General features: G+C 42.2%; 1 protein-coding gene across 1 annotated transcript in view; it reads right to left on the reverse strand.

Moving 5' to 3' along the window:
• The window catches only part of CUL3 (cullin 3), a 55,158-nt gene extending 43,085 nt beyond the window's left edge, over positions 1-12,073 (reverse strand). The window contains exon 1 of the mRNA XM_059855278.1: positions 11,898-12,073. Coding sequence (XP_059711261.1) covers positions 11,898-11,963 — 66 coding nt within the window. The 5' untranslated portion in view covers positions 11,964-12,073. The remainder of the gene's footprint in view (positions 1-11,897) is intronic.
• Positions 12,074-13,470: the final 1,397 nt, after the last annotated feature.

Below are 13,470 nucleotides of genomic sequence, written 5' to 3' on the forward strand. Positions count from 1 at the left end.
GCAACAATCAAAGATGACAATACAGTATCATCCCCATCTCCTAAGGAGTGTCAGGAAATGCCTATTACAGTATTATACTCGCTCAGAGGGTGTGTGTGGTGGGGGGGAATCAATGCCTATAACTTGCTTATGACATCTGCCAGCTGTCATTTACAAGATTAAATATTGACACAATTTTTAATATCTGTGTTTTGTTTTTCACTCTTCCCTTGATATTCAAGCATTGACCTTGTTTGGGTGGGCAAACCCTCCACTAAAAGTCTCCAAATTCCTTCTGCAAGAAATATTTCCAGCCTGCACCATGCTCCATTCCAGGCTCAACAGATGAGTAACCAGTGCTGAGAAATCCTCTGAAGGCCAAGGAAAGAATCAGCTCTAGTCTCAGACTCAGAAAGGCTTGAGCCTCTGCAGGCAGGGCTCCGTGACAATACTCAACAGCGACAGAAATGCAGGAATTGCAATATCCACCTCTCCTTCCCAGGCTTTACTCAGCAGAAGCAAGCAGAACATGCAATGAAATCAAAGAGGAGTCCTCCTTCTCGACTGAAACATCCAAGAGCTGCAGTATTTTAGACTAAACCCTTTCCTTCTCCACTTGGCTTGAATGGGTGCTGCAGCACTGAAAAGCTGTTCTGCCACCATGGAGCAGTTGGGTTGAGCAGCCTCAAAAGTGATGGCTTCTAAAAAGCAGGAGTCACTCCTGCACCATGACTGACACATCTGGTTTACCTCCAAGGCACTGTCTCAGAGCAGGCTGGTCTCCTCACCAAACAAGGGCTGCTCTGGGGTAGGAGCTTGAAGAGGAAGGCAGGTTGGCTGGCTGGTTTTGAGCTTTACGGCAAAAGGCAATATGCTCCAAGAACTTCCTTTTCTAGTAAATCCCAGGGAAAAAGGATTTGTTTCTTCTCTCAAAATGTAACGCTTGCCTGCATTATAGCTAGGCCTGACAGGAGTTTCACTACACAACAGCAAAATTTAGCAGCCTACACAAAGAGTTTAGAACAAGTCTTTATTAGAACATGTAATACTGCAGCAACAGTTTTGACATGTTTAAGTAACTGAACAAAATTAAGGATCAGATTTATCTGTCAAATTTTAGGAACCAACTCAGAAGGATGAGACTAATCTTGAACTACCAACATACCTCTCTCACTCTAGATTTCAACTTCAATTTAAAACAGTTTCTTTGTTTTTCCCAAATGCCCTTCCTCATCTTTAGTCTTGCAAATCTATGGAACATAAAATGCTGAAGGGGAGAAAATTGAGAAAAACAACTCCCAAACACCTGCTTCATCTGAACTGAGACTAAGAACTATATAATTTTGAGCAGACATCACTTACCAGATAAACACAAGGCAAAAGATAATAAAGGTTTTGTTTCATTTCTTTAAAAAAATGCAAGAAGCAGAGAGATTCCGAAGAGGCAAACAAACTGAAACATGAAGTTACACAGTGGTGATTCTGTGAACAAAGACAACTTTCTTCTTACAGACCTTTGCACACTTTCCCAACACTATCTCATACTAATGGGCAACTACAAACCGTTATACTCCCCAAAAATCAACTGATGGGTTCACTTGGCAATTTATGATGTTCAACTTACAAAAGGCTCCTTCAGTCACTCTATTATTACAGATAAAAAAGAACTCTTATTAATACAGACAAAGGCAGAATACTGCTTGTCTGAGTGGACCAATGAAAAATGGATGCTAGCTCACCAGTCTCATTTTTCATCCATTTATTGGTGTATATATATGGATTCACACAGACCAGTGTTCAAGGCTCTCTCTAAAATCTTTATCAGCAGGTTAAGTAACAAGAGGGGATAAGCTGGTAGCACCTGCATCTGTGATCATTTATACCAAGCTTAACTCTGCCTCTTCCTCACTCATCTGCCTTGCTACTTATTTCCCACAAGACTCAAATTGCTTGGAAAAAGCATATGCTTTATTCACCATGGGTTAATGAATGTTGTCCTCCAAAAGGGTTGAATACTGAGAAAAAACACAGAAAACACACCAAAATAAACTGATTTTCAACATTAACTAAGATGCTACTACTTACACTAAAGAGCTTATTCTACCAGTTGCATGCTTTGCCCAAAGAAGACACCAGAATAATATTTAATTAAAATACAGAAATCCAAGTTTTTAAATAACATCTTTTTTCCCCAGCATGTGCAGACAAATCTAAATGCCTTTCAAATATCAAAAGGCGTTCACTGCGAATGAGTAAATCTCCCCTGCCACGATGCAAGCTTCTGCCCATCTGACATTACATTATGAAACTTATTTTTTAAAAAGTTGTATTTAAAAGAAAACAATTAATTGGTTTTGTTCAAGCTTCTAGAAGAACTGAACTGCTAAGAGGCTAAATCTAGGAAGTTCTAGCTCAAAAGATAGTTGTCACTGATACAGAATGGAAGTGCTTAAACAGCCAAAAGAGTGACATTATTAACCAAGGCTCTTTTCAAAAACATTCAGTGACATTTCTACAGTGCTCATTACTACAGCACCTGAAAAGAGAGGAGGATTATAAAACACCTGCAATGAAAATACTGATTTCCCAAGAGCACTTCAAACTAACAAGGGTAAAGAGCTGTCTATACTGCTGTATATATACTCTCCATATACTCTGTATACTGCCTACACTCTTACTTCTCGGGAAATTCAGAGCTGAAGTCCAGATCAAAGCCACAGTTCACAAAGTCTGATCTTTCACTTTCAGCTTTGGAAATTAACATGAGCATTTTCAGACCTGAAGTAAGTTTTTGACTTATTTCAGTAGATGTACTGTCACTTGTGGTGCAAATAACATGTGGGGGGGAAAAAGTGCATTGTGTCAGGATTGCTTAACTCAAGAAAAATCCATTCTGAATGAAACAGAGGAAGAAATACAACAAAGATTTGACACCAAAGATCTACCTACTTCCTCTGTCTTACCGAAAAGAATAAAAATTATTATCAGTATTTTGAAAACTAGTGAGAAGTTTAGAGTCCTCCTGACTCACTTCAGAAGTAGTAATCCTAAAACAACTTTCTTCAAACTAAAGCTGTGTAAAAAAATTTTGAAAAGGCTTTTGTAACAGGAGGAAATATGTTCCTGAAAGAAATACAATAGCTTTGTTTCTATGCTAAACAAAGTTGGTGTTAAAAGAAAATATTTGAAGCTAATTAGAACAGCAGAATATTGAACAAAGAAAACCTGGATTTCTGGCAGTGAATCATCCCTCACTTGTCAGTAGGATCTTGGAGATCTGTAAGTGTAGGGAGGGACAGGTACAACTCAGCTGTGTGTCTGTGGCTGTCAAAAAGGCTCTTGGCAAAGGTGAAATGACAAGACAGTGCAAACAGTGGCACAAAAAATCATAAATTACTGGGAATGCATTTTCCCATTTACAAACAGGGGCAAATCCTAAAAATTTCATTCAAGCCATTTAGCATTCTACTGCAATAAAATCTTGTAAGAGCCAAGGACAAGCTCTTCAAAACCTGAGGACTGTGTGACTGTGAGCAAACTACAAAAATTACACTCACCTGCAATTTCCTCAAAGCTGCTTACTTGGGATAAGGGGACATGTGCAGGCTCTTACACTGCAGGAGAAGGAAGGTGGCTCCTTCCTCTTCCACTGGAGTTACTTCCAATTTACCAAAGACTTGAAAGCAGAAAGGGAAGGTGTTTGTTTACGTATAACCTAACAAGATTTACTAGCAAAGACTGAAGACAGCTGGAAATCTCAAATTTCGGTGGGATTTAGGTCCCTGACCCTCTTCATTTCCTTTTACAACAGTGGGAGCTCAGCACTGCAGGTGATGAGCAGCAGGTTGTCCTGAGAGTGCCATACCTGACAACAAGTCACTGTCAGCAGAAGCAGCACCACTATACCCCAGACTGCTCAGATCATTCCTAACTCTAAGTTAACAGAAATATTGTTTTTAACCTAGTCAGAACAGACTAAAACTTTGATTCAATATGTGATCATATGTCCATTAAGTTTTAAGACCATTACCTAACAAACATTAAAAAGTAGAAATAAAAAAATATTAACTTAATAAAGGATTAAATTAATTAGGTTTTTTGGCAAATCTTTTGTATTGTTGACTTCTATAATATGAACATTATAACAACCCTAAAAATGACAGATGCTGCATGCCTCAATCCCAGTTAAGAAGTGCCAAAGGAAAGAGCAATGCTGTTCTGCCCATCCATACCTTCTGTGGAAGGCACCAAGTCTCCTCAGGGGTATCATCTCTCCAAGTGAAAAAATCTATTAGTTCATTAACTTTCCAGCTTTGATGACCTGAATTCAGAAAGCTTCCCTGAACTACAAATAGCCCATTCCTCACCTACTCAACACTGAAGGCAAATCCCACAGGAATTGTCTCTGGCTTTTTTCAATTAACCTACAAGTAGCTCAGTATTTTACTATTGTCCAAAAATCAACTATGTAAAGAGGAAATCTGTGAAATACACAGCAGTTTATACAGATTGCAGACACATTTCCTGTAGTCATTTCAAAATAAGGAACACAATCAATGATGAGGGGGATGAAGGAAGAGAGGGAGATGGTGGGGCTGAAGGGCCTTGAGAGGTTTTGGGGGCTTGATGAAAATTCATCCTCCATAAAAATAGCAGCAAAACAATTTGAAAACTTGCATAGGAATAGAAAGAAAAAATTTTATGGTAAACAGAGGCCAACAGAGGATGATTCTTTTTTCCTCCTCAGCTTCAGGTAGGAGAGAGAAGACACAATTAATAAACCTCTTACAAATTTACAGATAATCAATACCACTGTGTCCTGATAATAACCTCTCTCTGGGGCATTTTTGTATCACACAGTGCAAACACCATGATCAGATGCACAGATCAGCAGTGCCTGCAAGACTTAAGACTAACACTGAAATTTTTGCAAAAGAAAAAAATTCACAGCTATACAGAAAATTAAATCCACATATGTAATATAAAAAACCAGGTCCACTCAGATGCTATCAACACTTTAAAAACAAAACTAGTGTGGAAGTGAAATGTTTATTTCAACAAAGATTTTTTCTTACATTTTGTAAGTGAAGAAACATGCACAGCCTATGCTCAGACCACATGCAATCTGAGAAATTCATGTTATGAATTTATTATATAAGCTTGTCCAATTTTATATCATTCACATGTATAATTTAAGTTATTGCCCTAATTAATGTTTATTCTCATTAGCATTAAACAAGAATTGTCTTTTCCACAAATGCACCTCATTCATAACCATACACCAATAAAGCAAGTTATCTGCTCACATTTTGCATAGTATTATACCTTATTTAAACTACAAGCAAGACAGTTTCAGCCCTCAAACACTGATTTTACACACAGCTAATTAAAGAATTGAGGCCACTCCACTGCAAACACCATCCACACATAAGTGTTTATTACAGTTTTGTCCTCCTTGCAGTACTCATGTATGAAGTGCACTTTTTACCTTTCCTAAAATGTTGAAGTCAATATGGAAGTTCTTTTGTTAAGCCATCTAACAGTATTTACTTATGCTGAGATGTCAGTACTTGCACCTTCAGAAAAGAATCATCAGTCATTTAAATTCCACCAGCTTTAACTGACCTTCAGAAAAATAAAATAATCGTGTGATTAAAAGTGTGTCTGGCCAGGCTAGTGTTTTCTACAATGCTACTTTCCTGCTCTGTGTTTCCACAAAACCTGACTCAGAACGAAAAGCATGACCTTACTTCTCAAGAGCTGCTTTTCCACTTGTACAGCTACTAGAAATCAAAGATAAGATCCAGTGAGCATATGTACAAGGTCAAGAACCTATTACAGACTGTAACACAATCACTCTGTTTTATGAATGGACTCACTCAAACTATCTTAAGAAAAATCTGTCCCAGTCTATCACAAAATGTTTTCACCACATACAGAGACACTGACACTGCACATCAGTCGTGGTGATGGAAATTTAAAAGCACCTGCACTTGGACTACCTGCCCTACAGATCAAAGCCCAAGACCTCAGAATACTTGCCTGAAATTCTGAAAAATGGGGTCACTTATACTGTGTGTACCTGTCCAGAACAGATTAAAAGGAATATTTTGAGAAATTTTACTAGCCTTTACAGAAAAAAGCCTAATTTTACATTCCATACTACTATTACAATTATTCACGTAGAATATCAAAAACTCTTCATCAGTTTTGTAGTACTCTCATAGAGTTCTTTTACCTACCACTACCAGGGAAAAATAGTAATTCCTGTTTAATAATGCATTACTGTACAACTTGAGTGAAGGGATGGAGAACCCTAATGAAGCCACTTGAAAAGGCTCAGATTGAATGAGCCAGTATAAAAATCCTAACAGATCACTTCAGCTTTAGCCTTGCAGTCCTGTGCAAAATCAAGCAAATTTCAAATACAGCAAGATTCATAAATGGCACTGCTCCTTCCTGAGCCAAGCAAAGGCACTGCCTCAAAACTCTATACCAACACAAATGATGATTGCTCAGAACTTAAGATCCAGTTAACAAGGAAAATCAAGAAAATTTATAACTGAAACCGGAACATCTACAGAACTGAGGAATGCTAACGAGATTAGACAAAAACTAAATGATAATATCCACCATGTGTTACAAATTAAACAACCACATAAAAACCCATCTACAACTAACTACTCAGACTGCCCTGCAATTAGTGCTCTCACCTTTTAAAAATTCTAAATGTATTATCAGGACATTCAGTTTGCTCACAGCATTTCATAAAAAAAAAAAAAAAAAGAAAAAAACTGCAAGGATTTCATAAGCTTAACTGTGCAGTAAGCAAGTCTTTCCATGTTTTTCTTAATTTGCACAAACCCCCCTTCCTTTTAATAAGAAAGAGTGTTTTAGTGTTTTGTTCCTAGTTTTTAAGCCTACCAAAATTTCAATTGTGAATGTGAACTCATGACTGTGAACGCTACATGGGTTTAGCTAAGATGCTCTCATAAATATGTCTGAGAACACAAAGTAATCAAGATTCACAAGCCAAGCATGTAAAACATGGAGTTAACCAGGTGATCTCACAGCACCTGGTATGCTCACAATATTTTATTCAGAGCTGAAAAATCCTGCAGTAAACCACCCCCCATTCCACTCTTTTCCCACGTTCCATGCCTCTCCCTGCTCTCCCCAACACCTCACACAGGCTCTGAGGGTTACAAGCCACAGCAGATCCTCACGTACCACTTACATAACCTGAATGCTTCAAAATTTAACCACACGTCAGTGTTTTTTCTAGGGGCTATCTGCCCTAAGATGTTCAAGATGGACCATCAACTTCTGGAATTGATAGATCTTCATGTTGTAGGCTGAAGCATAAATCTAACAAACCTCATCTCAACTTGCATCATCAATTCCCCAAGACTCAAAACAAACCACAGAAGCAGTTGGTGCTCCCTGAAAAAAAAAGCCTCCTGCCTACACAAAGCCTAGAACAAGTGGCTGTTAGATCGAGGAGAAAGGAATGCTGGCAATGAAAATATGAGTCTTAATACTTTCTCATGGAAGAGCTGGAGTTATTTACTTTTAAGTTTATGTAACTTTCTTCGAGGAAGAAGTAACATCAATCGATAACCAGCTGAAGGAAACCAAAGGCCGTCTGTCTTTCTGCACAAGATTGATCAAAATGAGAATTTCCTTGGGCACAAGTATTTCAAATAAAACTAGTCAGAAGTTTACACATTTTTTTTAAATGACACAAGTAATTGAAAGACTTGTTCTACTGCAAGTCCACATGTAGAATCTCTCTAAATGCTGTGCAGAATTCACAGTGTAACTGTGTAACACTGATCCACCAAAATAGTTCTGAGAACTGGCAAAACACTACTTTGTAGCACTGCTCTAGAGAAGAAAGACATCTCTGCAGGAAAGGAAAATTATTGCAAGCATTCAAAAAAAACCCCTCCAACTGCAATGATCAAACCCAATAACCTACACTGGATCATGCTGACTTACAGAAAGATCTGTCCAACCAATTTTATGATGATACCTGCACTGAGAGAAGAATGAGCTCTTGCAAAAAAGTTCATTCAAAACAGCTTAATGTTGCTTGTTTAAATTTTGAAAACTAATTCCCCAAATGCTTTCTGAATTCCCAGATTCTAATTATTTCTGTAAGAAATGTCAAATTTTGTTTACGATGTACAACATCCCCGTCAAAATACATTTAAGGCTACAGTTTTCCACTAGCTAACCAGTCCCAGCAAAACAGCTCAAATACAGGAAACACAATTTATGCATAAACTTGCAGGAAACATAATTTATACATTCTAGATCTCCCCTACAGAAATCACATCTCTCCAAAAGTTTTAAGTGCAAACCTACCATTTTTGGCAGCATTTTTGACAGATCAACTAAATCATCTCAAGATTTGCTGCAAACTTGTTTGAGAGCTTTGAAAGTATTCTTGTAGCCAGCAGTAATGGGCTCACAGAGTTAAGGAGTGAGAGCCACTTTGAGACCCTGAGAGCACCTTTAAACCTGGAAGAAAACAACTCCCAACACTTCTTCAAAACAGGTGCAATTAATGTTCTGCAGATGTATCAAACCTGCATTTTCATATCATGTACATGAAATCAGTAGACCACTGCACTCTTCCAAATAATTTAAAAAAACCCAACTTACTCACTGCAGTCAATGTATATAATGGACAATTACATGATATTTCTGAAATATTGTTATTTTTAGCATCCATATTCATATCCGTTGCAGTGTGTATGAATTTGAAACACCAAAGCTTGAAGAGTGCTTGAGAAAAAGGAACCTTCTGTCTTCTGAAAGCCCTCTTCCACTGTTCCATTTCTGGCTTTAACATCACCTTGAATGATCTCTGGATAGACCTTAGGTAAATGTGGAACAGCTAGATTTCATGGAGGTGTTAAAAGTACCAGAAGTGGATCCTGAAAGTAGCACACTGGAAGTCTTCTGTGGTGGTACATAAGGATAATTGCACAAGCTCAACCTCATGAATTTGCTTTCCTGAATATACAACAAACTGTCTCAGGTTTGAAATACACTCAAGTCTGAAGTCTCAGAGAATGCATCCTCATCTGGACTAGCTCTAATGCAAAGATTATCACCATCTTTAAGTCAGGATGAACAAGAGAATACAAAGTTCTTTATAGTAAGATAGTCTATAAATTAGGAAAAGAACAACTGGGTAAACATTTAGAGAAATGTTCTTCTCAGTTACTCTTGATTACTCTACAACCCACTTGTGCACAAGCAAAACAGTGTACCCCATGCCATTGACCCTGAGGTAAGAAAAAGCACATCACAGCACACACCAGGAGCTAGCAAATCTTTATGGATACTTGGGACGACCAATAATCGGGCACCAATTACAAGAATAATAAAAAAGAAACCTAGAATGAAACTAACTCCTAAGAATTAAGATCTCCAGGTAGAAGACTGGTGCTTCTCCAATGTTTTGGTCCACTTCTATCAAATTTTTCATAAGGTAGAAAAGGTAAACTTTGGTAATGTTTGGCAAGTTACTATTTCTCAATTCCTTTAGCTATTATAAAACATATTAACAGAAGTATGAAGAACATTATAAAAATGTAAAATATGAAAAACCCAGAACCTGCATGAAGGAAGTTATGCTAATATTGCTATGCTCCAGGAACACCACCATTCCAATTTGGCTGTTTCTAGCCTAATGTAACAGTAAATAACTACCTCCATGCAAGATGCAAACTAATCTAAAACAGAAAGACCTCCTGAGGAAAGATGATCAATAAGAAGACAAATTGAAGGAGCCTACAAAACCACCTCTGGAAGCACTCTTAATTGAGAGCCAAAGAGCAGAACCACCATATTTGGGACAAAGGAGCCAGGGTCCATAGCTGCTGCATGAGTACCACATTTTCTAAACACAGACTCTACTCCCCACGAAAATGCAGCTCATTGACACAAACAATCCCACTGAAGTCTCTAGCACCAAGTCATTTCCTGGACCAAGCTTCAGAACCACTCAGGCATACACAAAATGTGTGCTAAGATTTTTACATCAACTACAGCTGCTGACTTCTGCAATTAACAAAGGGAAACCCCTCCAAATCTCTCAACAAAGTACATGCTTCTTTTCTATAAACACTTTATCAACAGGATTGTCAACAAAATGTCTTAGGTAAAAAAAAATATCTGAGGGGACACCTGGAAAGTTGCTATCAACAGATGTCCCCATACAGCTGCAGGCCTTTATGACTTCTGACTTACTGAGTTATTTCAGGAAGAAGACACTTTGTTTTTCACATTTTAACCTAGATATTCTTTAAGCAACTGAAAAGAGAGAACGCTAGCAAAAACAGTTTTAAAAAACTTGACAATGTTTAACTTTATGTTAAGAACAGGGTTCCATTAGAGTATTTCTCACCCCTGCAAAACAAATTTCACAAACAGAAGAGGCGAAATATATAAGCTTCAGTTTATCACATTGTCAAGTCTGCCTTTGTTGTCTGACCCATAGCTACATATTCACAGTTGGAATACATGAATCTGTTTATCAAATTAAAAGACTGCTATCTTAGGTGCAGCTTGTTACAAAATATACACATTGCTTTCGTGGTGGTTTATTTTTGTACAGGTTTTCCTACTGCTTGTTAGTCAAACCATGGCAGGAAGTCTTCTTTATTTCTACAATCCAAAACTGACATTCTTGGAAAAGGCTTTTTAAAGAAATAAATGAAATATGGAAATGAAAAACTATCATCAGCTAAAATTCCTAATCTCACAGTCCACTTTTTTCTTTTTACTTATACCACTAAATACAACTATCAGCGATTAAAAGCAGAGGAAAGAGTAAAACAGCATAACTCAGATTGCTGTAAAGCTGGCTGCTGAGACTATAAAGACTCTTCTAATTTCATCAGCAAGAGTTTGGATGAAGCAAATATATTGATATATGCCTTGCCAGTGAAATGAGATAAACAGGTATGTCCAGTTTCTCTATAAAGGCACAGCACATTAGTTCTACAGCACTGCATACTGGGATCAGACACAGCATTGAAAAGTTCACAGTAAACCTAAAAAGCCAACGCTAAGCCTTAAAAGCCAGCGACTCAACTAAGTATCTTCTTTTTAACACACACCCCGCTGCACACACACACGCTTCCTGGTAATCCTCCGGTAGACTGAACCTTTCCTATTCCTCTCGTTCCCCAACGCCATTACTTGTGCTGTAGTTGTTATTCTGTTGTAAGCTTTAATTGAACCGACTGTCAAAACACAGCAGCGTTATGGCACTTCAAATTAATAATCTGGCTCCTTCCCCTCTGTAACTCAATGCGAAGGAACGCTCACGACTCCACCGAACCTGCAGAAGTTACCTATGCCTACATGTTTATAGTAGCACCTTCTCAGCAGCTGGCATTGTGCCACCTAAATTTTATAATCATACGACTTAGTGCCTCTTCTACGGAGCGGAGAGATAAATTCAGCAAGAGGAAACTCCGCAGAAGGCATAAATAAATATTCCCCCCCTCACCTTCCGGGGCTAACTAATTTTGTTGATGAAGGCGCATAACCTTCGGCTCCCTCTTTGAGGCCTTTTCCTTGAAAACAAAGAAATCGGTGCCCACTGCCCCCCTCCCCACTGCCGTACGTGGATTTTCATAATTGATTTGTTTGATGAGGGAGCGATAATCGCAGGGACCAGCTCCTCCGCCTCCCACTCTCCGTGCGGCACCGCTTCCCCGAGGAGCGCCTTCCGCACGCTCCCCCCCGCCGCGCAGGGCCCGGGGGTGCCCAGGCCGGCTGACAGCTCCCCCGCCCCGCTCGCACCCGCTGCCCGCGGCCCCGCCGCACAGCGCGGCCCACGGGGCGCCGGGGCCTGCGGAGGCCGCTCGGCCCGGCCCAGGCCCGGTACTCACGGGGAAGGCGCGGATCCGCATCTTGGTGTCCTTCCGGCTGCCCGTCCCCTTGCTCAGGTTCGACATCTTCGGGTCCGGCGGCGCCTCCGGCGCGGGGCGGCAGAGCCGGGGGACGCGCGGCGGGGCGGTGGACCCGGGAACGGGGCCGGGGGAGGCCGCTGGCGACCTTCGCTGCGAGCGCGGCCCCCGGGGGGGCGCGGAGGGCGCGGGGGCCGGGCCGACCGGGCCGGGCCGGGCGGGAGAGGCGGCGGCGCGGGCCCCTCGCTCCGCTGGCGGCGCTTCCTTCAGCCTCCGCCGCGATGGCGGACAAACATCGCTCACTGCGCAGGGCCGGGCGCCCCCCCTTCCCTTCCTTCCCTTCTCTTCCTTCCCTTGCTCTCCTTCCCTTCCTTCCCTCCCCTCCCACCGCCCGGCACACTCGGATCCGGCCGCGGTGGGGCGGGGGCGGCGGGAGGGCCGGGGGCGGGGGCGGAGGGGGGCCTTGCCGCTCTCGCGAGGTTTCCGCCGCTCTCGCGAGATGTCCCGTCCCCGGCGGGCCGACACGGCCGCGGCGGGCGGGGAGTGGAGGGCGGGCAAGGCGCGCGGGCGGGGAGGGCGCCGGTGATTGGCGGAAAGCAGCGCCGCGCGAGGGGGGCGGGTCCAAGGCGGGGGGGGCGGCGCGTCCCGTGAGGGCGGCGGGGCCGCGGCTGCCTGCGCGGGTTCGTAGCCCCGCCGGTGCCACGGGAGCAGGGAATCACGGCATCACGGCGTCGTCGGGGTCGGAAGAGAGCTGTAAAATCATGCGGTCCAACCGTCCACTCAGCGCTGCCCCGTGACCACTAAGCAACTGAACCACATCACCCAGCGCCAGACCCAGACGCCTCTTAAACACTTCCAGGAATGGTGACTCCACCACCTGCTCCACATCCCACTCGTCGGGCTTGTGGCGGTTGTTTTATTAGGTTTAAAGTGCAGGCTTTGGTACCACTACAGGGTTGTGCCCGTGGGCCTCGCAGCAGCTGCAGCCCCGCGGACAGACGGGGCACGGCCCCGGCCGGGCAGCACCTGCCCCCTACCTGGTACCTGGTGTCAGCCTGGCACCGCGTCCCTTTTTCTGTTCCTTGCCCTTGGCAATCTCCCGGCTGCCAGTGCTGCCCCTGTGAATCATGCCAGCGGCACGCTGGTCCCGCCGCACAGTGCCGTGTTGCAAGGCAGGTGTATTCACCGATGCTCCCTGTCTGTGCAGTGCCAGGTGTATCCAGCGATGCTCCATAGCTGCACAGTGCCAGGTGTATCCAGCGGTGCTCTGTGTCTGCATTGCAGTGCATGCTTGGGAAATGAGGGTGCCACCTGAGGCAACGCTTACATGTGCCTGGAGTCAAATATAGGTCGTTCAGCCAAGGGCAATGACTGTAGAATGGTTAGAAAATGTCAGATTCTGTAAGTTAACAGAGGGGCACTTCTGGAAGTTAGGCTGGTCAGCCAGAAAGAATCTAGCTCCCAGATGCCAGGGGGCTGACTGAAAAGTTAGTGGGTTTTGAAGTGAAATGTGCGTCAAAACATGTCTTGCTCAAGATTCCCTGAAGGAAGGAGG

This window comes from Haemorhous mexicanus, chromosome 10, assembly GCF_027477595.1.
Source record: "Haemorhous mexicanus isolate bHaeMex1 chromosome 10, bHaeMex1.pri, whole genome shotgun sequence".
NCBI classification, from domain to species: domain Eukaryota; kingdom Metazoa; phylum Chordata; class Aves; order Passeriformes; family Fringillidae; genus Haemorhous; species Haemorhous mexicanus.